This window comes from Pistacia vera, unplaced genomic scaffold (assembly GCF_008641045.1).
Source record: "Pistacia vera cultivar Batoury unplaced genomic scaffold, PisVer_v2 Contig192, whole genome shotgun sequence".
NCBI lineage: Eukaryota > Viridiplantae > Streptophyta > Magnoliopsida > Sapindales > Anacardiaceae > Pistacia > Pistacia vera.
In genome coordinates, this window is record NW_022195993.1 from 1100186 (window position 1) to 1125049 (window position 24864).

Below are 24864 nucleotides of genomic sequence, written 5' to 3' on the forward strand. Positions count from 1 at the left end.
AGGACCACAAAAAACGAAGCATAATCAGCTTGAATGGGAACCGTTTTGGACTCCCATTTCTTGGCTCTCACAGCCATTGTCACTGTACTATTAAATTTGTTCGCTTTCACCCTCTTTCTCTTCAGAATTTGAGGTTCCAAGTGTAAAGTTTTTTTTTTTTGTTGTTGTGTGTTTTTGCAGGTGGGTTACCAGTTGTTGTTCTTTGTGATCACTGCTCTTCTCAAGTTTGATAAAGTCACTGACTTTGCTGGTGGGTATCATCACTCTTTCTTTACTTGTTCTAGTAAGAAACTTAGGTGCTTAATTGGGGTTCTTTTGTTGCTGAGAAATAGCAGGATTCTGTTGTTAATTTTGTTGTTTTTGTTTTTCTGTTTTAGGAAGCACGAATTTTATTATAATAGCTGTGTTGACTTTGGTTCTTAAAGGGACTTATCATTTTAGACAGGTGAATTTACTCTCTTTATTGTCATTAGTTCATGAAAGAAATGATGTTCTTTTTTTTTGATGAAAAGCAGCATGAATTTAATTGATTTTCAATTAAAAAAACTTCCTTTAGTTTGCATAAGTAAACTCTTTGATAAGGATGGAGAAGAATGAGATACTTTTCATGATTTTATCAGTGATTCATAATATATCAGTTTTGATATTTTTCGTTACGGCAGAAGTTATACAAGTCTTGTTCGATTTAGTTCTACTATAAGTTTATTTATTTAATCCTTTCTAAGTAAACCCTGTTCAATTGTCCCGAGATAAAAAATTTCTTTCGTTTTTTGCAGGTAGTCTTGACATTGCTGGTAGTGGTATGGGGTCTTCGTCTAGGTCTCTTTCTATTAATGAGGTATTATAGCATTGCGTTAGCAAATCCTTTAACTTTGTGGGATTTTCTTTTTTTATATTATGCATCACTGATACTTTCGGATATATATGGCACTAAGGTTTGTTGTTTACCTATGCAAGTTAATTAGATCTTAATCTATTGATTCTGACTCTGGCAGCATTACCTCAAGGTTTTAAATCAAAAGGAATCATTTTTTATAGTATTACCACTTTGATTGTTTCGTTTATGATTTTAACTATAGAGCGTTCTGCAGAATTCTGCAGTGGGGTGAGGATCGACGCTTTGATGAAATGCGTGGTAATTTGGGAAAATTGGCAATTTTCTGGATATTTCAGGTATCATATTGCTTGCTATATTCACTAATGAGTCAGCTAAAGCTCATTTACAATTTCACATATAATATACACAAGTTTATGTATACACTGCAGGCTGTGTGGGTGTGGACTGTGAGTTTACCTTTAACCGTGGTCAATGCAAGTGATAGAGATCCATCTCTTCAGGCAGTGGATATAATCGGGTGGATTATGTGGTCTGTGGGTGCTTCCATTGAAGCTTCAGCTGATCAGCAAAAACTAGCTTTCAAAAATTCTCCAGAAAACAGAGGGAAGTGGTGTAATGTTGGAGTTTGGAATTATTCTCGTCATCCAAACTATTTTGGCGAGGTCGGTTCTGTCTTTCTATCAAATGAAACTATTTTTGGATTTGGTGGTGCATACAATCTTTGTTATAGTCAATGAAGTAGTACAAATCCTAGACAAATTTATGAAGTTTCATTTACTTAATTGATTGTTTCTTATACTTTTTTCTAAATGTTTACTGGTTACATCATTGAGCTCCGACTTCATCATTATTCATTTTTGGGCTATATTTCTGTACATGCTTCGAAGCACCTGTATATTTTTGCAGCTTGTAATAACTGGAAGCCTTTCAGCTGAAAGGCTATCTATTGTTCATTGACTTGCTAAAAGACGTCATTTTTATCTAGCAGCATCATTTATAGTTAATAATATTAATAGCATCTCTTCAACCTGTTACTGTTTGCATTATTAAAATCAGATTTTGTTGCTATATTCGTATGCCTTCCTGTTGTTCACTGCGTTAATATAATTAGATTTAACCTTCATAATTTGTGCTATCTGGATGTCTTTCGGCTGAAAAAGTTGAAAAGTATGCTAGTCTGGGTCACTTGTTATGGAGAATCTAGAATATAAATAGGGTCTCTGTTTATGCTACTACTTGACATGTGGAACAAGAGAATTGAGATTTCCACATAAAGGGCTTCGTAGTTTTTTACAGTAAGGAAATGATTAAATTTTTTTCTTTGCATCTATGAATTTGTCTAAATAATAAATTTCATGTATTCAAAAAGTATAAAGGGCTTCGTAGCTTTTTACAGTGAGGAAATGATTAAATCTTTTTCTTTGCATCTATGAATTTGACTAAATAATGAATTTTATGTATTCAAAAAGTATACCTTACTGGCTTTCTAACCTTAAGAATGCATAATTCATCAAGCTACTCTGTTACCTCGTTATCGTGATTTTAATTCTACCCATAAATATTGTGCTCAGATTTTCCTATGGTGGGGAATTTTCATTGCTTCCACACCTGTACTGGAAGGTGCCGAGTGGCTAGTAATCCTTGGGCCTATCTTTCTCACATTGTTGCTTCTTTTTGTCAGTGGCATACCATTGCTTGAGGTTTGCTTTCCTGCCATACATTTTATTTTTACAGAATTCAATTCATTGCCATGTGACAATATGCTAATAATATAATACTTGAACCGATGCAGGAATCAGCAGACAAGAAGTATGGAAATGTGGCTGCATACAGAGTTTATAAGAAGACAACAAGGTTAGGTTAATGTTTTCACCTTCTGTTTATGTTCTATTTATATTGGACGAGGAAGTAACTAAACCTAACATGTGGTGTTCTTGCATTGGCGAATGCATATTCTGTTTCAGCCCTCTTATTCCATTGCCTCCAATAGCATACAGGCGCTTGCCTTCATGGTTCAAGGCAACTTTTCTCTTTGAATTTCCTTTATACAGCCGCAATCTTCCACAAGAGCAGCCAAACTGGTAAGACTTCAATGTCTTGAGAATAATCTTACTTTTGATAATATTAACTCTTAATCAGAAGTAAACTGATACATGTGCAATTATTTTTGTTCATGGTTCTATTGGGAATTAAGGAATGTCAGTTGTGCGTATTGTTTAGAATCATTCTTCTTGGCTTATAACATTTTCCAATGGGCGAACATGTAGTATTTATTGTGAAACTATGAGAAGGTCGAAATGAAAAAATAATCAATATTGCAATATTTTGGATTTTTGGGCATGTAAAGTTGTATTTAAAAAGCCAAAGAAACAATACCCGCCTCCAGGTGTTTGTCATACTATCCTCCCCAAGCAAACATCAAACTGAAACTGTCAAGCAGAAAAGTTAACAGCTAAGAATCAAATCCTATTCTCTGTTATTAGTCCAAAATTTTCACATACTGGTAAAATTCAGTATGCTTCTGCTCCATAAGATTTCGGAGAACTCCGTTTGAGTAACTCTTTTCCTATCTCTTTACATCATCTCTTTGTCACCCTATATTTGTCTGCAGTGCTTAATTTGTTACATGAGATTGATCCTTTTTTTTCTTTAATTCTTGGGCATATATGGTTAGGTCACTTCTTTTGTGAAGCCAACCTACCTAATGTATCCTAACTGATATGTCCTGTGACCTGCGTTTGCTCAGAAACAGTAGGGGACATTAATCTGATTCATTAAATTTGATTTTTGCTAGTGCTTCTATAGGCTGATTCTCGATATACTAGTTTCTTGCTTGTTGAGGAATATCTTTGTACGGTTAAAAAAAAAATTAATCATCTTTGTTGGGAGTTCTCGAACTATGGTAGTAATTGTGAATTCATGTTGCCATGCCAGGTTCTCATAGTTCATCATTTATGCTTTGCCTGCCATATTACCGGAACTGCTGTTGCTAACGTATATTTTACAAATTGCATGCTTTGAATGGAGCTTATAAATTTGAACAGACAGAATAACATTGTACCGTCGTAATTTTATGTTCTTAAGTAGACATACGTCTGTTTTCTCCGAATATCCTTATTGATGGTTCCATTTCTGGATTTCTGTAATGACAATGTAATTTTTTTATATTGATGGTTCCATTTACATTTTTCTAAAGCCACCTATAATATTTGTGCAAGGTATAGAACAAACAAAGGAGAAAGAAGTCAAGGATTGAAGATGGGTTAGTATTTGTTTATTCTTTGTCTCTGCTATGCTTTGTATTTCTTTCTGGAACAAACAAGTGTTAGCTATAACTACAATGATTCTTCTTTGTTCATTGTTCATTTATATTTTGTTTACAGTTGTAATAATTTTCGAGTAATTTCCCAGACTAACATCTGGTTAAGGATTCAATCTTCCTTGGAACCTTTGCATAACATATATCCATCAAATGCTTTAGTCAGTCGATTTGCAAATCCGAGTTCAAAATTAGACATTAACTCTAAAATTCCATAACTTGCTTTGCAAACCCGAGATCAAGATTAGAGGAAAGTGTTGGCCCGACCATTCGATTAAGTCGAAAATGAAAAGTTGTAATCTCAGTATATTGTATTGATATGGAAAAGAAATTACATGCCTACTGATTCAATGTTTTTTACATGTTAAGGGGGAAAAAACTGAACAAACTACGCCCCAGCAAAAAGAACCTCTTAAAAGTGAGGCAAAAGAAATGAAAAACAAATATTATAAAGCTGTAGTGTTATTGATATTCTCCAAGGAAAAGACAGCGCCCGATCTGGCCTCATTTGATGAGTTTGAATGTGACATTAGAATGTAAACGACCCAAAAGTGAAGGCATACAAGGTAAACCAAAGACCATAATTTTGCGGTTGGATTTCGCCTCAGAAACACCATACCGGCCAAAAAAATTGAATCCAACTGCAGAACCAGTGATCCTATATGCCTCCTCCCCGAACGGATCTTGTCTTCGAAAAGAGGCCCCAACTTTGACTGGGAGAGCTCCCATGCTCCAGATTCCAAATCTCTTGATGAGCTACTGCTCATTGACTTATTTTCTTCTAGCAACCTTGAAACTGCCTGTAGAATGGATTGGCACATAAATTGAAAACCACCAGTTTTGTTTAAGAAGAAAATGCATGTATGATTGTTCTGATTTGAATATTTACCTCCATTCTGAACAATATAGTCGCCTTTTCTGAGGACAGAGCCTCAACCTGATTAAATGAGCATAATTGAAAATGTTAGGACATGATATTCTATCAATCAACGGCCAGCAAGTCCTCAATTAGTAAAAAGTTTCAATCATCAAAGTCTAATAGAATAAAGGAAATAGAAAAATCCTTGCTCTTTCCTTGATACAATAAAGATCCATATGTTACTCTTTGACAAAGCTAGGCAGTGGGAATTAAACGGATTATAAATTTGTTTTGGGCAAGGACTCGAAAGCATAAAAGTTGAAGCTATAGTTTATTTTCAAAACTCCTAATCTCTTCTGAGCTAAAAGATGAAAAGGCATAAAAACTGAACAATACATAAGCTAGGATAACCCTTGTAAGAACAAAGTTTTTAATTCTTCTGCGTTTCATACATAAGTGAATATTCACAGGACATTTCAGTCTTCACTGAAATAAAGAAAGATGTCTTTCATTCCATCTAACCATACAAATACCAAGCATTCCTATCACTAGAATTTGTGGTGTCATTGAAGTAATAAGATTTCTTAAGCAAATACCTGGGCTTGTTTCTGAATTAAATGGTCAGTCAGCTGACCAAGCCTCCTCTTCAGCTCAATTTCTACTTCTGTTGGATCCTCTATCTCCTTCCTTGTTATTTCTATGTCTTCTTCCAGCTTCTTAGCCTAAAATGTTACCAACAGATTGAAGGAAAATCAATAATACCCAAACAAATCATATTAATAAATATAACAAGAATACTATCTTAACATGAGTAAACACTTGACATAATCTCAATGCCAGTATAAATTACAGCCTGGTAAAACTTGAACATTTTCAGTCTATAATTGGACTAGGGGAAGGGGGTGTCAAAGAAATGATAACCTACGGCCAGATACAAAAAAGTGGTTCCTTGCAATTGTACCATTATCCTGTCATGTCAGTGCACTCAAGGTCACAAAGCAAAAAATGGCATTTGTATAGGTTAGTCTGAGCATTCATAAAAAAGAGCCAATACACTGGAATTATATAATTTGATATGGATTCATTACTCATTCATAGCAAGGACATTAAAAGCAGTAATTGAATCCAATTCTAGCTTGAACCATGCACTGTTTATTATAATATTATAATTGCATAACAAAAAAAAAAAAAAAAATAATAATAATAATAATAATAAACAATCGGCATTAAGCAAAAACTTGTATATGCAGTGCAGTCCATTCTAATATTATCAATTTGGAAAATGAGTAATAGCTGAATATGATAGATCTTGAAAACATGAAAGCTAACCTTATCTTGCAATTGTACGATTTTATCAGTTATGAATGAGTACTCTGCCTCAAGTATTTCTCGTTCAAATTCAACTCCTTTTGAAGCTGCTGACTATATTTTTATGTAAGATCAAAAGACTATCACAAAATGGTCAAGAATACTTGGACGAAAGAGTAGTGTAAAAGTAAAGAAAGAAAAAGAAGGGGAAGAGAAAAGGCACAGCCTCTGCAACTAATATGAACACAGACAAATATAACTCACTTGGCTGAGGTAAGTTCCAGTCTGGTGAGTATGGGAGATACTCCTACTGAGTTCTGCAACAAAGAAAAGGTGTTTCAAGGATCCATATTTGAGGCTATCAATAAGGCAAAAATAAAATTAACACCATGAATGTGGGACTAAAGTCTAGCATACCACAACACCTCAGCTTTTATGGTTCAAGTTCCTATTATTTTCAATTTTTCATAGAATATGGAAAAAAACAGCTCTCGGAGAGCTGCTTTGGGAAAAATATATCAGAAACTTCCACATTAGGTCCATAAAACACCATTGTATACTGTCAGCAACAGGACAAAGCTGGCAAGATACCGAATAACTAATGTTTATTCCCATTACCCCATTCTAAATTAATCAAGTTTTGCTTTTTATCAACCAAAAAAATCATCCAGTAAGAGGTTTCAGCAGTCCTATTTCCTAAAGTCCAGTATCTATATACTTTCACCCTCTTACATCCATCTTCCTGTACACCAAATCTAGAGTTCCAGATCTCTAAGCAGTTCGTGCTATTTATTTATTTATTTTGGACGCCAGTAACAAAATTCGGTTTGGAACACAGCCTAATCAAATGCCATCTCCATTTCATAAACCGCAAGACCATAAGTAGCCTGGAGTCCAACCATCCTGTTACTTGCGTAGACTACTTTCATTATCCTGAGGTGAACTAAATGTGAACTAAATATGAATAAAATCAAGTTTGCTTGGACGGATAGTCTTTGTTCTCATAGAGCACTTAACTAATTGACTCCCAAAAAAAGTCATCAGCATGTCAAACACAGCATTTTGATAACTATGGAAATTGATTGTACTGCATTACTATCATTTGGGGGTTCATACCTTCACGAGCCACTTCTTTCAACTCAATTTGTTGCCTGAGTTCTGCCACCTGATCAGTCTGGCCAACAAAAGCTCATGCATGTAAATAAAATCGCATAAGTTAAAGCATGGAAACATAGGTGATTAATTGACACTTAGGCATTACATCGATGTATAGTAGAAATCAGAAAAAAAAAAAAAAAAATAGGTCCAAGAAGACAATATTTGAAGGAATGGATAACAGAATTAAGAAGGTGGTGGATAGGTCAACCTAGCCATGTAAACTAGAATTGCAGCATACCTCTACTTCAAGTTTCTTCTGTGCAGTAGCAAGGGATCTTGCAAGATCAGCATTTGCAGTCTGCAATCACCATTTATCTTTAGAGACACACAGAATTAACCCCCAATACACCACATCGCAAGAACTTCAACAAGAAAGCATTTAGTGCCAAACATAACAGAAAGACAAAAAGTTGATAAACATGTCTAAATAATGGGTAATTTTGGAGTACCTCAAGTTTAGCCAAGCGTGCCAGGACTTCCATCCTAGTATTATTATGTCTCTGTTTTTCTAACTCAACAGCCTCCATGGTCTCCATCGTAGTTGACTGCAGCTCTGAAGCCTGAAGCAAGTAGGAAAATAATATTAACTATACTAATAATGCCAGAGAATCAAAGATACATTTTTTGAAATTCAGAAAAGCCAGGTACTCCCAAGTTTGGGTCAAATGGAAAAGTCAGAAAGAGTTTAAGTATATATGTAGAGCACAACCTCATTTCCATGATAATTATAAAAACTAAATATATCGTATTTCAAACCCATTTCCATGATACATGACAAACAAGATATCAATTTCTTATTTTCATCAGAGCAAAACAGTACCTTGATCCACCTCATAAGAATAATAACAAAGAACTAAACGACATTACCTCTTTTGCTTGTTGTTTTGCTCGTTCTTCAAGTATTTTCTCTAAGCTCTGCTTCTCTCCCTCCAATCTAGCAACCATATTTTCACGCTCCTTAATGGCCTCCACAGCTTTAGCTGCTGCTTTCTCAGCCAAAATCTTCTCCCTCCGCTTCCTCCTTTCTTCCCTCTCATGTTCACTTTCAGACCCAGAAGACGACCCAGAATCAGACCTTGAATCCAAATCTGAATCAGACCTATTATCTCTTAAAGAAGAAGAAACTCTCTTCAAATCATCTGATACAGAAGTTCTAGATCCTACGCTAGACTCATAATTCCCTCTAATATTACTACTACTCAACCGATCACTTACATCATCTGAACCAATCTTCACATCAGACAAAGCATCAACCTTCCCCAATGCTGACACCAACTCCAACTGATGACTCTTCTTAACCTCACCATTCTCTCCACTTCCCCCATCCTGTACTTTCACATCTCTTCCTCTTAAATTCTTCCCATCCTTTTGCATTTCAACATTTGAAGACCTCCCCGAGGAAGCCGACTCATCCCCATCACTCAGCAATTTCGCACCATTTACTTTACTTCCCAAAACAACATCCAACCTTCCACCACTACTCGCCCTACTATTGATACCCTTCTGACTCCTATTGCCCAAACCCCCCAATTTCCTACGATTCGCCAGACTCGCAGGCTTATCAGGCGTACTAAGCAGCTGAGTCCAGTCACTATCAGTGAGAGAAGACGTAGGTTTTGGATTTGGATTTGGATTTGGAATAGGACTGGGACTAGGCGTAGGATTACTAACTGGAACTGGATTGTTTCTACTAAGAGTTTTGAATTTACTAGGATCACTCTGTAATTTACCTCTATAATCTTCATTTTCTTGCCTTTTTTTCTTCAATTGATCCTTTAAAGACACACTGCCACTGCTTTTACTTGGCTTGTCGATTTTCGGATCATCAGATCGAGGGTTTTCACCCTTACCAAGCGACTCCGCTGCTTGTTGATCGATCTGAGCCATTCATTAATCAATTCAATTCAGTTCACAAATTAACAATGAACGCCATGTCAAACATTCGTAAGTAATCAATCTCTCGCGGAATAAACACAATGCATCAAATTACAAAACTAAAAAAAAAAAAAAAAATAGAGAGAGAGAGAGAAAGGGATATTAACCTGCTGAAGGAAAGTTTCGGCGACTTTGAGTTTGTTGGAGATCCAATTCGCCATTGTAATTTCTTTGGATTTGAATTGGAGTTCAAGCACGAGGAAAGAATTAAAAATTTTTAATTTGTTTTTTACATTTTAATTTAGAATAACCAACAACAACGACCTTCTGTTTCGTTGAGCTGAAGAAGAAGATAGAAGCAAACTGCTAAAGTGACAGTATCAGTGATAGACAGACACGTAAGTTAGAGTAGCGGTTTTATTTCAGGTTTTAACTTGAAAATTGAGAATTAATAAATTTGCACATATTTTAGAGATAAAAATAAATTAATAAATTTTAAAAGTAAAATTTTAAAATTTGGAATTGACCCCAAATCTTTTTTAATTTCTTGTTTTCTCATAACTCAAATATTTAAATTCAATCTAAGCTATTTTTTATGGTGATGATAGGGGCTGTGTTTTAAGAAAATCACAGACAGAATTTATATAATAGTCTAAAATAAGAGAAAATAACTCTTGAAGGCCATAACAATGACTGACCAACGGCTTTAAATTAGTATTTCCTCATTTTTCAAAATTAATTCTAATTGGTAAAGCGAATAACAAAAATCACAAATTAAAGTTCAATATTTGATTGAGGATAGATTTCAAAATCCACCCTCTCCTTGAGACGACTTCTAATGATTCTTTATTGTCAACTATGAAAAACGACTTTTAATGATTCTTACACTTCTCTTTCACGGAGTATCTCCCTCTTAAAGAGTCTTATGAAGCATTGTCAATATGTCATAAGAAAAACATATTTGACGCCTCAGTTGTCACACCTCATGTGAATATTTTACGAAACCCTTCAACCTCATACACTCTTTACACTTGCTGCTCTTGTCACGATGTTGCGGAATAAAGTCATGACACTATTTGTTGGAGTCATCATTCAATATGGGACTCCTCCCCTTTAAATAAATCCTTCCACATAGCAATAAATAGGGGTGAGCAGGTCCGACCCAATCCCTTAGAATTGGACCCGGACTTGATGATTCTTAGGATTTAGGAACCGGAATCGGACCTGGTCGATTCCAGTTCCTAAATGCCTAGAACCATAACTTGAACCAAGGTTCTGGTTCTAGGCCTGGGCACCGACATTGTCATACAAAATTATAATACACCACTCCTATTTGCAAAAATGACAAATATACCCTGTGAAAATTTAAAATAACCCCCAACTATTTGTAAATATTACAAATACACCTCAAGTAATGGTCGATTCCAACTTGGGTACCTAGACTTCGGTTTCGATTCTCAGATCCGAGTCCAAGTCCGGATCTTGAAATGGTGGAACTAGTAGTGGACTCAGATATGCATGCGCCGGTTCCACCAAATTTCTGACACCCCAAGTACCCATCGATTCCGGATTTACCCTAAAAATTTGCGAACCCCTAGCAACAAATCAACCTTTTCCTTCAAATGTAATTTTACTCATATATCATGAAACTGTGCCAACAAATCAACCCCTAGCAACAAGGCCAACAATTTGTATCATAAAACTGTATATATAACAAAGTTAAAAAAAAAAAAAAAAAAAATTACACAAGAAAAAAAGAGAAATAAAAAAAAGAAAGCTAATTACTTATAACAACAACTATATTGTTTAGTAGCAGTAACTTCATCAACAATATTGATAATTTGTCTTCCAGGTTGAATAATTGGGGGGATTGGTTCATTCAATTTAGCTTCTAAATTTTTTTGGATAGTAGTTTCATAAATTTTACGAATTAATTGCAAAAACGCGTCCTCGACGTTAATATTTTCCATGGCAGAAGTTTCCATGAAATATAAACCTTCAAGCTCTGCAAGAGCTTTGCCGTCTTCTTCATTAACTTCTCTGGAATGGGTTAAATCAGATTTGTTGCCAACAAGAACAATGGCCATGCATGAATTGCCATATTCTCTGAGTTCATGCAACCATTTCTTTATATTTTCAAAGGTTACTCTTCTAGTTATGTCATAAACTAGTAGAGCTCCCAGGGCTCCTCGATAATACGAACCTGTGATGGCTCTAAACCTGCAATCAAATTGAGACATAATTTAGGTATCACAAAATTGGTATAGTCATTAATGGATCAACTTTTTTTAACATGTTCATAACGGATCGTATTCGAGTTTAGCCGTTTAACCCGTTTAAACAATTTACTCCCTGTTTATTTCACCATTTTCAATCATTTTTCTGTTTTCCTATTTAGATTAAAAAACAGAATATGTGTTTATTTATTTATTATGATCATTATTTTGAAAATCAATTCGAAGTAAATAAGATTTTTTCAATTGAAAATGAAAGTGGGTGAGACTTGTTTTCTATTTTTCTATTTTAATATTTTTTTCGACTCTAATTAACAAAAAACAATTACATTTCACAATAAAAGTTTATAAATTAACAAAAACACCCCTACCCACCCAAGCCACCACCGGTCATTGGCACCGGAACGATGCATGACCGGCTGGTCTTGCATTGATCTGGCCATTGATGACGGCCATATTCTGGCCGTAGTTCTGGTAAAAAAAGGTCAGATCGAAGCACGACCAACCAGATCTAGTCAGACATGCGCCATTCCGATGACTTTCGACTGCCATTCGACGGTGATGACCGACTATCGACAATTTTTGTGTGAGTGGGGTGTTTTTGTTAATTTATAAAATTTTATTATGGGGAGTGTTTAGCTAAATTAACAAATATAGAAGATTAAAAAATAATCTAAATATTTTCAAAAAATGTACCAAACAAATATTCTAATTTTTATCTAAGTCAGATATAATTTTCAGATATTATACCAATCACATTCTCAGAATCCTATCCTATTTGATTTAATAATATCCTATCATATTCAGATAGTTTTTCAGAATAACATTTTTTTTCAAATAACCTACCAAACAGGCTCTTAACCTTTTAATTAGATATTTATTATTAATTAATATTGAAAAACCAACACTGTTAGAATCAAAAGAAGAAGAAGGTAAAGCCACAACCAACTTCAACTAAGTTTCATGATCCATATTATTAAAATTCTCCATTAAAACTCAAGGATTAAATGAAATTAAACTATGGATTATAATTAAACAGGAGCTATATATAATAAAGAAAAAAAACCATCACTGTTAGAATAATAAGTTTCATGATCCATATTATAATTAACCTTTTAATTAAATATCTATTATTAATTAATATTGAAAAACCAACACTGTTAGAATCAAAAGAAGAANCCCAATCCCTTAGAATTGGAGTCGGACCTGATGATTCCTAAGATTTAGGAACCGGAATCGGACCTGGTCGATTCCAGTTCCTAAATGCCTAGAACCATAACTTGAACCAAGGTTCTGGTTCTAGGCCTGGGCACCGACATTGTCATACAAAATTATAATACACCACTCCTATTTGCAAAAATGACAAATATACCCTGTGAAAATTTAAAATAACCCCCAACTATTTGTAAATATTACAAATACACCTCAAGTAATGGTCGATTCCAACTTGGGTACCTAGACTTCGGTTTCGATTCTCAGATCCGAGTCCAAGTCCGGATCTTGAAATGGTGGAACTAGTAGTGGACTCAGATATGCATGCGCCGGTTCCACCAAATTTCTGACACCCCAAGTACCCATCGATTCCGGATTTACCCTAAAAATTTGCGAACCCCTAGCAACAAATCAACCTTTTCCTTCAAATGTAATTTTACTCATATATCATGAAACTGTGCCAACAAATCAACCCCTAGCAACAAGGCCAACAATTTGTATCATAAAACTGTATATATAACAAAGTTAAAAAAAAAAAAAAAAAAAATTACACAAGAAAAAAAGAGAAATAAAAAAAAGAAAGCTAATTACTTATAACAACAACTATATTGTTTAGTAGCAGTAACTTCATCAACAATATTGATAATTTGTTTTCCAGGTTGGATAATTGGGGGGATTGGTTCATTCAATTTAGCTTCTAAATTTTTTTGGATAGTAGTTTCATAAATTTTACGAATTAATTGCAAAAACGCGTCCTCGACGTTAATATTTTCCATGGCAGAAGTTTCCATGAAATATAAACCTTCAAGCTCTGCAAGAGCTTTGCCGTCTTCTTCATTAACTTCTCTGGAATGGGTTAAATCAGATTTGTTGCCAACAAGAACAATGGCCATGGATGAATTGCCATATTCTCTGAGTTCATGCAACCATTTCTTTATATTTTCAAAGGTTACTCTTCTAGTTATGTCATAAACTAGTAGAGCTCCTAGGGCTCCTCGATAATACGAACCTGTGATGGCTCTAAACCTGCAATAAAATTGAGACATAATTTAGGTACACAAAATTGGTATAGTCATTAATGGATCAACTTTTTTTAACATGTTTCATAACGGATCGTATTCGAGTTTAGTCTTTAAACCCGTTTAACCCGTTTAAACAATTTGCTCTCTGTTTGTTTCACTCTTTTCAATCATTTTTTTGTTATCCTATTTAAATTAAAAAACGGAATATGTGTTTATTTATTTATTATGATCATTATTTTGAAAATCAATTCGAAGCAAATAAGATTTTTTCAATTAAAAATGAAAGTGGGTGAGACTTGTTTTCTATTATTCTATTCTAATATTTTTTTCGACTCTATTTAACAAAAAACAATTACATTTCACAATAAAAGTTTATAAATTAACAAAAACACCCCTATCCACCTAAGCCACCACCGGTCATCAGCACCGGAACGATGCATGACCGGCTGGTCTTGCGTCGATCTGGCCATTGATGATGGCCATATTCTGGCCGTAGTTCTAGTAAAAAAAGGCTAGATCGACGCACGACCGACCAGATCTAGTCAGACATGCGCCATTCCGACAACTTCCGACTACCATTCGACGGTAATGACAAATATAGAAGATTAAAAAATTTTAAAAAAATAATGGGGAGTGTTTAAAAAAATTTCCGACACTATCGATAATTTTTGTGTGAGTGGAGGTGTTTTTGTTAATTTATAAAATTTTATTATGGGGAGTGTTTAGCTAAATTAACAAATATAGAAGATTAAAAAATAATCTAAATGTTTTCCAAAAATGTACCAAACAAATATTCTAATTTTTATCCAAGTCAGATATAATTTTCAGATATTATACCAAACACATTCTCAGAATCCTATCATATTTGATTTAATCATATCCTATCATATTCAGATAGTTTTTCAGAATAACATTTTTTTCAAATAACCTACCAAACAGGCTCTTAACCTTTTAATTAAATATTTATTATTAATTACTATTGAAAAACTAACACTGTTAGAATCAAAAGAAGAAGAAGGTAAAGCCACAACCAACTTCAACTAAGTTTCATGATCCATATTATTAAAAATTCTCCATTAAAACTCAAGGATTAAATGAAATTAAACTATGGATTATAATTAAACAGGAGTTATATATAATAAAGAAAAAAAAAAAAAATACCTTTCTTGTCCAGCAGTGTCCCAAATTTGAGCCTTGATGAGCTTATCTCCAACCTTAATATTCTTGTAAGCAAATTCAACTCCAATGGTTGGCTTTGAATCTAACCTAAATTCATCCTTTGCAAATCTTGATAAAAGGTTCGATTTCCCAACTGCAGAATCCCCGATCATCACTGCCTTGAACAAATAATCACACTCTTGATCTTCAAATGAATTGGAATCCGCCATTAATATAACCAGAAACAAAAACAGAACTATGAACATACAATACAAAGTTGAACTATTCAAGAAACCCTAAAACAATACTTCCATGTTAAGTCTCAATGAGTCTTGTGTTCACAAATATAAATCCAAATCATGAACATTATTTTTCTTAATTTTTTTTTGGTATTTGGCTTGGTGGGTATTGAGGAATATTATTATGATGGATGTTTCTTCGTGATGATTTTGTCTGGGTATGCATCTTCTAGCTCTCATTAACCTCAAAGTTTACTATTATTTTCTCTTCTCAAACATTCATGTGAAGAGAGAAGGTCCAATCATGCTGTGACATTTGTCAGGAGTCGATTAGTGGGTCGTCGGAAATGCTGAGGTGGCATATTTCTATTGGGTTTTTTTTTGTGAAGATATATGACTCCAAAGTTACCTTATCAAGGGTTCAATTGTTTAATTTAGATGTCTCTTTTGTTGCTTTACGATATGGCACAAAGTAGTCATGGGTAATTATTGTAGACGCCTCTTTTGCTTGAAATTATTTAAGAGTTTTGATGTGACAAAATGATGGTGATCCAATTCTTCAACCAACAAAAACAAAATTATATGTTCCCGTGAGTTTTAAACCTAATTATTTATTTTAGTGTTATTCTTTTAAACTATTGGCTCCGTGACTCTGAATTTTGAGTTAGAAATGGAGTTGAAAATAAAAAAATTAGATATAGAATTAAAGATTGTTGTTACGAGTAAAAAATGTTACCTTTGTTCTAACCTTTCAATTCACCTAAGGATAATCCAAAGGTCGAGGACCGACCATAAAACCTTGCTCGATAAGTGGACTGCATTAATTATCCACTTTCAGGTTAGGCAGTTAAGGGTCACAGAAAAGCAATTACTCATTCTTAAAATCGGCGGTCAGAGAAGGAGCAACCGCTAATTCTTAAAACTGTCATTCTTAAGACCAAAGAGTCGGGGGAAAAGAGGGGAAAGTTCTCCGTTCCCGGCTCTTTTGTAGCTGTATCCTCCAAAACCACAAGAATCCTTACTTAGAATGGGATTCCAACTCAACACTCTTTGAGATTTTGAGAAGAGTTGCTCTTAGGAGTGCACAGTATGATGAAAGTTGTAAGCTATGTTTGGAATGGGAGTTATTATCTATCATTGGCCTCTATGGTGATGATCTAAATGTTGTTATTTGGATAATGTTATTCTCTCCACCACTAATTAATTACAAAAAAAAAAAAAAAAAAGATTAATTAAAAATGTATTTAACAACTTTCCAATTATCATTTGTGTTAATATTTTCATAGGAGATTCAATATTTTTCACGTTAAAGATTATATGAACTATCTACAGTACCAAAAAGATTAAAAGAAAATGGTTTTCAAATGTCCTTAATAAGCTTAATTAAACTCAAAGACAATAGGGTCTTTATATAACCATTTAAAATGTATTTTTTAATTCTTTGAATAATATTTTTAGTTACACTTATATATTTTCCAAAAAAAAAAAAAAGTAAACAAAGCAATCAATTTAATTGATTACATTGGATTGATAATAAAACCTCTTAGGGGCCGTTAGGATGGAGTTAATATTAGATAGCTGGGGTAATATTTTTTAATCTTTGTCGTGAATCATGTATGATATGGAAGATTACCTGAATATTATCAAGATCAAAATTTAAACTTAAAATTATACTGACCTTCAGCAATTTCTGTAACTTATATTCGTTTCAGTTGCATTGCGCGAGTATTTTTTTACATTATATTGGTTTTTAGTGTTTTAAATATATATTTTTCTATATTGAATTTCATTTTTATTGAATTGACAATTAAATCAATAAATAAAATATCCAAAAATTGAACTCAAAGTCTTATCATCAGGTTCTTTGTAAATATGTCACCATTTGAAATCCACAACCAGTTTAAAACTTTGTCAAGAAAAGTAAAAACAGTTGCAGGATAACCCACTTGGTATTATTGATAAGTCTAATAATCAATCGGAGAAGGAAAATTGTTGAAAATGGAACTTTTAAGCAAGAGATTTGCAGAGCCAAAGGAAAAAAATTGATTTTGATTGTTGAGAAGGAAAATGAAATATTTTATTATTATATTTTAGAAATTAAAAAAAATTAAGAATGTTGAGAAGAGAACTCACATACATGCAACAAACAACTCCAACAATATAACCTTCGCAATATAAAATTAGAATTGTAATACAATTTTATTTGCTGCAATTAGAATTGACCACCACCTATAAAAAAAAAGCATTTGATGATAGCATTCTAAAGAAGATGATAATTGTAAAACCCACAAATCAAACACCAAAATCAATCCAAAAATCAACAAAAAGAGATAGAACAAATATAATTAAAACTATATATCAATATTTGTTTTCCTTTGTCATCACTAAATTGAAATTGTTTATATGTGTGATGATAAAATGAATGGTCGGTAGCAAGTTTATAGTTATTCTAATTTATCATATAATATATCAAATTAAAGCTCTATCTTTCTAGTTTCCAAGATTCAAACCATATCAATTGGATTTTTATGGCAAGTATAAGCAAATTTACTATGACTATCAGTAGAAATCGGAAATAGGGGAAACTGAAATGTATGTGATAATAAAAGAATGGTTCGATATTGGAGCTAGTTATCCAAATTAAGGTATCATATATCAATTTAAGGCTCTGTCTATCTAATTTCTAAAGATTTAAATCTCTCATCAATTGCATTTTTATTGAGAAGTTTTAGCCAATTTACTACTGATGTTTTAGAAACCGAAATGTGTGTGTATAAAATGAATAGTTGAGTGAGGCACAGTATTCAAAAATAAGCGTATAATATATCAAATTAAAGCATATTTATCTAGTTTCTAAGGATTCAAACCTCTCATCAATTGGATTTTTATAGAAAGTTATGGTCAATTTACTGTTTAGTGGAAATCGAAATGCTTGATGATAAAATGAATTGTCATATGGGGCTACAGTTATCCAAATAAGCTTATAATATACAAATTGAGCTCTGTCTATCTAGTTTCTAAAGATTCAAATCTCTCATCAATTGGAGTTTTATTAAGCAAGTATAGTTAATTACTATTGATTGTTAAGTAAAACCTAAAGGGGATGATAAAATGATTGTTTACTAAAGCTAAATGGTTCAGCATCAAACATCAATGATATTTGTTAAATAAATGAAATTAGTTATATTAGCAACAACCACTTTTCATAATATAGTATGTAAAATAAAAAGATATCAACAAAAAGAGATATAACAATTACAATTAAAACTATATATCAATATTTGCTTTCCTTTAAGGATAATAATAAGGTTCGGCATATATAAATGGTTTACTAAAGCTACATGGTTCAACAACAACATCAGATGATATTGTGATACAAATAAAATTTGTTATATCCAGCATAACCTGTTTTCGATATTGTATGTAACATAGAAAAATATCAAAAAAGAGATAGAAAAAATACAATTAAAACTACATATTAATATTGTTTTCCTTTGTCATAAATAAATTGAATTGGTTTGTGTTGTGATGATAAAATGAATGGTTCGGCTGCAGGTCTATAGTTATTCAAATTCATCATATATATATAAATTAAAGCTCTATCTTTCTAGTTTCCAAAGATTCAAACCAATCATCAATGGAATTTTATTGAGTAAGTTATGACCAATTACTACTGATTGTAGTGGTAACGAGAAACAGGGGAAACCAAAATGGTGTATGATAAAAGGAATGGTTCGGCAGTGGGGGCTACAGTTATCCAAATTAACGTATATTATGCCAAATTAAAGCCTGTCTGTTTAGTTTCTAAAGATTCAAACCTCTCATCAATTGGAGTTTTATTGAGCAAGTTATGGTCAATTTACTATGACGTTCAGTGGAAATTGAAATATGTGTGATGATAAAATGAATGGTTTACGGCCTAGATTAAGGGATTATTATATTAAGACTGATAAAAAAAATTCAAACAACACCTATTAATTGGAAAATGGAATCAACCAAAATTAGTTCATTTATCATTTATGCTAGCATATCAGCAGGACATAAAAATTAATTATTCATACAACAAATTAAAATACACGAATTTTTTTACAGAAAACATATTCAACAAATATGAATTTTCTACTAATATAGATATATGACACATATCACAGTTCGACTGACAATAAGATCACCTCGATTTGATCTTAGTAAGTACATGAACATTTCCTTGAAAACAAACATAACAAAAATTAATTGATCTTTAAGTTAAGATTGTTAAGGAACAATTATCATTCGTATAATAACATGGACCTGAAAACTAAATCAATAAAGTGTAATTAATCTTCATATAAATTGTTAAGGAATACACTACCGTTCGATAGGACTAACACAAAATCATTCAAATAATTTGACTGAAAACAAAACAATCATTCAATCAAAATATAACCGTTAAAAAGTTGAAGATATACTTACAATTTCGTATTAAAATAGTTAGAAGATATAATTAAAGTTCAGAAGAACGAATCAAAATAACAACTCAATTGACAATGTCAATCGGACATCCTTCCTTTATTCCATGCCAATTCAGAATCTGTGACCTGCAAACAACAACAAAAAATATAAATAAATAAAAAATCATCGATTAACAAAATCATAAGAATAGACATATTATTGACACAAACTAACATGACCTATAAACAATTAATAAAGACTAGACGTATTTGACACCAAAAACATATTACGATAAATACAACTGAACATACACCCCTTTTATAACCCCTTATTTAACTTTTCGAATGCACCACACATTAAATACGAATTGAATACAAGAAATGTTTGCAATGTCAATACAATGCACCTATATAATAATTAATAAACAAATATGCTCTTACTAAATGCAATGCATTATGTAATCTCATCTTTATGTCTATTATAGATTTGGAATACCAATACAATAATTAATATTGTCACATCATCACCAATAAAATTCAATCACAAATCCAAGGTTCATTATGGCTAGACTTTTAAAATGTCAATGCAATGCACTTATATAATTAGTATTATTATTAATTATTAATACACACCTATGTAATCCAATCTTTATGTCTATTATATAGACTTTGGAATACCAATGCACAATAATATGTTACATCATTACCAATAAAATTTAACCACATGGCAATCACAAATCCAATGTGTCATTATGGGTAGACCTTTAGAATGCTATGCAATGCAATGCACTTGTATTATTATTATTAATTATTAATACAAATCCCATTTTTTAATTAATTAATAATTATAGATGAAGCAATAAATACCCACCTATAACAAAAAAAGCATTTGATTATAGTATCCTAAAGAAAGACGATAATTGTAAAACCCACAAAACGCACAAATCAAACAACAAAATCAATCCAGAAATCAACAAAAACAGATAGAACAAATACAATTAAAACTACATATCAATATTTATTTCCTTTATCATCCTAAAATTGAATTGTTTTATGTGTGTGATGATAAAATGAATGGTTCGGTAGCAGGTCTATAGTTATTCTAATTCATAATATAATATATCAAATTAAAGCCCTACTTTCTAGTTTCCAAAGATTCAAACCGCCATAATTGGATTTTTATTAAGCAAGTTATAGCTAATTACTACTGACTAATTAGTAGATTCAAATACAATGAATACTGTTGAAGTGTAAAATAGGAAATAAGATTTTCATTAAAGACTACTTCTATTTATGTTGGATCAAAGCTATTAAGAATTAGATCAGTTATAATAGGAATGTAACAATTTACTTCCTAGATTAGTCTTTGTTTTTGCTATAAATTCATTGTACATTTCATTGTGGAAAATAAATAAAAACAAAGTATTCTTCACATGTGTATCAGAGCAGGTTTCTAAAAATCCAAATTTTTTTTCTTCTTTTCTTGGCAATTTTTCTTTTTTTTGACGACTGTTCTTCGACAAGATCAGGATCTGGTCTAATCACACCAGACTGATCGCTTCTCATCGGGTCATAACCCAAGTGGTTTTGTCGTCGATTGCTGCTGCACGGCCTTACTCCCTAATCATGTTCGTCAGCCTGTGCTCCGATCTGCTTTTTTGGCGAGCGTGAGCTCTCACCGCACTAGCATCTGTTCCTCTCCACCTCGCCGGCAAAACACTTCAAGGTATTCATCAGTTCTGCTCCGATTTGTTTTTCCAATGAGCGTGAGCTTTTGCTTTTTGTCAGCTTCAAGACACTCTGACCTTCTTCATGGATCCCCCTATCAGCCTCTCACCGCATCAAGTGGTTTTCTTTTTATCTCTCCCCCATCACACACTGAGAGATAATTGGGATGCGTAATTATTCATCCGGGCTGCCTCTGTTGAATTATGGTGTATGGGTCAAGGTCTAGAGGATCACTGACCCCAAGGCTACCGATATACACAGATAAGTCTTCCTGGACTAAATTGAGCTAGTTGTTAGTATGTATGGCAAACTATTGATCCCCCCTTCACTTATTTACAATCTTACGCTCTTATGTTGATATTTGGAGTTAGGCTAAACTTCTATCAAATGACATTCAACATTTTATTTGTTGTGTCCAACTTAGTTCATCTCAAACAACAGGATATGAATATGTCGGACTTCCCGGTAAGATGGCTCCCTTAAGACAGAATTCAATCTGCTGTTACCAACTGGTAGATCTGCGGCAGAAGATTTGGCTTAATGGGACAAGTTCTTTATGGTCCTGACACTTGCAGCTCTAGGTCCAGATCTTAACCTCTTCGAGATCAAATCTACCTGGATATTATGCCTTCCCTTGATGAAGTGTTGTGCCAGATTACTTCGTGTTTCCTCCCCTACTATAGTGCATTCCCCTAGTGGACCTTCAGTTCTTGTTTCTCAGTCCCACACTTTTATCAAAACAGAATAGGGCGATCGAGGGGCAAAGGAAATCGACCCACCCAAGTGTAGTTACTGTCATTGGTGAGGGCATACCGAGAGAAATGTTTTAGTTACATGGTCGACCTACCCGAGCTGCTAATATTGCTCAGGTTGATCACTTGATCCTATTCTGAGTCCTCTATAGTGCAGGTTCAGCCTCTTAACTTTCATGGTACTAATTATGATGAATACTTATAGTATCAAGCCAGTAAGCGTATTCTTCATCCCATGCCTCACACTCAAACGGGTAATTCAGTTGCCTACCTTACTCAGTCTTCCGCTCTAAGACCTTGGGTCCTGGATTTAGATGTTCGGATCATATTTTGGTAACCCTCGTTACTTATTAGATTACAAATACTTCATCTTTACCCGTTACTTTAGCTAATAGGTCTAAAGCCGATTTTCAAGCTATTGGTTGTGCAAAACCCCTCCCCTCTTAGAATTAGACACTGTGCTTTAATTCCCAACTGTCCCTTTAATTCGTGTTTGTCAATAAATTTACCGATCTTTAAATTGTCATATTCATTGATACTGACTCTGTTGTTATACAGGACCGCAACATGGGACGGATGATTGGCACAGGACATGAGTCATAGGGTCTCTATCATCTCCATATCCATCAGAGCATGCAATTCTCTGAGTCTCCGGATCCCTTCATAATCGTTTTGGGCCATCCTAGTCTTTCCAAACTTCAGAAAAGATCCCAGGTCTATAATATATCTCCTTGAGTTGTGAGTCGTGTCAGCTTGGAAGCACTTGTAGTTCTTTTCCAAGCATGTCAATAAAAGGGCTACGTCCCCCTGATGTTAGTGCATTCAAATGTGTGGGGTCCTTGTCAGTTACCCTCATTGGGATTTAATAATTGGACCTTTATTGATGACTAATCCAGGCACTTGGTTATTCTTATGAATCTTGTTCTGATTATTATTTTGTTACCTTTATTGATGACTATTCTAGTTGCACTTGGTTATTTCTTATGCAATCTTGTTCTGAATTATTTCCATATTTTTATCATTTGTGCTAAAAATAAGACTCAACATATACTATCATTCGTATATTACGGAGTGATAATGCTCGTGAATATTTCGATTCCTTTACTAAATTTTCATCTCCAGGAATTCTTATCAGTCTCTTGTGCTTATAGTCCCAACAGAATGGCATTGTTGAGCGTAAAAAGACACCTCATTGAAACTGCTCGCACCTTCTTTTACAAGCACGTCCCTTTCTGTTTTGGGTTGACGCTATTCTGACGCTTGTTGCTTAATAAATCGCATGCCTTCTTCTGTCTTACAAGACCAGGTCCCACACTCCATATTATCCTGATCATCCTTATTTCTTTACCCCACGTGTTTTGGGAGCACCTGTTTTGTTCACATTTTTTCTCCTGATCAGGATAAACGTCAGCCAAGTCTACGAAGTGTATTTTCTTAGGGTATTCACGTCTAAGAGGACTAAGTGTTATTCTCCAGTCACACATCGCACTTCATCTGCTGATATTACGTTCTTTGAGTCTTCTCCATTTTTTCCATCCTATATTAGAGTTGATTGATAGTAGATGTTCTACCAATTCCATCATGTGTTTCCACCTTCTCTGTTTCGGTACGTCAGTCTACTTCCAATACCACTCCCTATCGACCTAGTCTTGTTTCTTTTACAAGTGATCATGATGTTCCTGCTGCGTTCCTTAGACCCTTGTCACTATAAGTCCTGTGCTCGATTCCTCCATGCCACGGTCTTGTCTCACATGATCAGTTCCGTTGCTATTCGTAAAGGTATGTGGGTTACGCAACCCTCATCCCATTACAATTTTTTGAGTTATCGTCATTATATCCTTCATATTACGCTTTGTATCCACTTCTTCGTTTCTATTCTTGTACTGTCATGAGGCATTTTCTCGCCCGGGTGGCGTCAAGCAATGGTTGAAGAAATGTATGCTTTGCATCATAATCATACTTGGGAGTTGTTTCCTTACCTCCGAGCCATTCGATTGGTTGTCGATGGATTACACTAAAAAGGTTGGTCCAGATGGTAAGGTTGATCGGCTGAAAGTCCTTTGGTGGCGAAGGGATACAATCAGATCTAGGGACAGATTATTTGACCCTTTTCTCCAATTGCTAAGATGTCTTCCATCCGGTTGTCTTTGCTATGGCTGCCATTCGACACTGGCCTATGCATCAATTGGATATAAGAATGCTTTTCTTCATGGTGAACTTAGGAAGATATTTAATGGAGCAACGTCCTGGTTTTGTTGTTCAGGAGGAGTCTGGTTTGGTATGTAAACTTCGTCGTTCTTAGTGGCCTAAAACAGTCTCCTCGTGCTTGGTTTGGACGATTTAGTACAGTTATCCAAGAGTTTGGTATGTTCGATGTGAGTCTGATCACTTTGTTTTCTATGACATACATCACCAGGGCAATGGATCTATCTGGTTGTCTATGTTGATGATATTGTTATTACAGGGAGTGATCAAGATGGCATTGGATAGTTGAAGCTACACTTGTTCAAACACTTTTAGACGAAAGACTTAGGGCTACTCATATACTTTCTTGGCATAGAAGTCGCTCAGTCCAAATTTGGTATTGTTATTTCTCAGAGGAAGTATGCATGGATATTCTAAAGGAAACAGGATGTCAGATTGCAGACCAATAGACTCTCCTAGGATCCTAATTTAAAACTTTCACCTAGACAGGAGGAGCTCTTGCTGATCCTGGAAGGTATCAAAGACTT

General features: G+C 33.9%; 3 protein-coding genes across 5 annotated transcripts; 1 reads left to right on the plus strand and 2 right to left on the minus strand.

Moving 5' to 3' along the window:
• The first annotated feature begins 5 nt into the window (after positions 1-5).
• Positions 6-4322, plus strand: LOC116127465. 2 transcript variants are annotated; one of them, XM_031413114.1, is made up of 10 exons: positions 6-84; positions 181-250; positions 378-445; positions 777-838; positions 1092-1173; positions 1267-1500; positions 2410-2538; positions 2631-2692; positions 2803-2919; positions 4057-4322. In XM_031413114.1, exons 1-10 carry the CDS (start codon positions 34-36, stop codon positions 4103-4105), a joined length of 924 nt encoding a protein of 307 aa, XP_031268974.1. In that variant the 5' UTR covers positions 6-33; the 3' UTR covers positions 4106-4322. The 2 variants fall into 2 exon arrangements, with proteins under 2 accessions (XP_031268974.1, XP_031268975.1); XM_031413115.1 differs by having other exon boundaries at positions 4063-4322.
• Positions 4323-4443: 121 nt separating this feature from the next.
• LOC116127464 (golgin candidate 2) lies at positions 4444-9666 on the minus strand. Its single transcript, XM_031413112.1, has 10 exons — positions 9525-9666; positions 8350-9360; positions 7932-8042; positions 7721-7780; positions 7441-7498; positions 6589-6641; positions 6346-6438; positions 5613-5738; positions 5047-5094; positions 4444-4957 (listed from the first exon to the last, which is right to left on the minus strand). Exons 1-10 carry the CDS (start codon positions 9576-9578, stop codon positions 4604-4606), a joined length of 1968 nt encoding a protein of 655 aa, XP_031268972.1. The 5' UTR covers positions 9579-9666; the 3' UTR covers positions 4444-4603.
• Positions 9667-10976: 1310 nt separating this feature from the next.
• On the minus strand, positions 10977-15437 carry LOC116127588 (ras-related protein RABA6b-like). 2 transcript variants are annotated; one of them, XM_031413227.1, is made up of 2 exons: positions 14987-15437; positions 10977-11577 (listed from the first exon to the last, which is right to left on the minus strand). In XM_031413227.1, the coding sequence occupies exons 1-2, from the start codon at positions 15247-15249 to the stop codon at positions 11139-11141; spliced, it is 702 nt and encodes a 233-aa protein (XP_031269087.1). In that variant the 5' UTR covers positions 15250-15437; the 3' UTR covers positions 10977-11138. The 2 variants fall into 2 exon arrangements, with proteins under 2 accessions (XP_031269087.1, XP_031269086.1); XM_031413226.1 differs by lacking the exon at positions 10977-11577 and adding an exon at positions 13227-13829.
• Positions 15438-24864: the final 9427 nt, after the last annotated feature.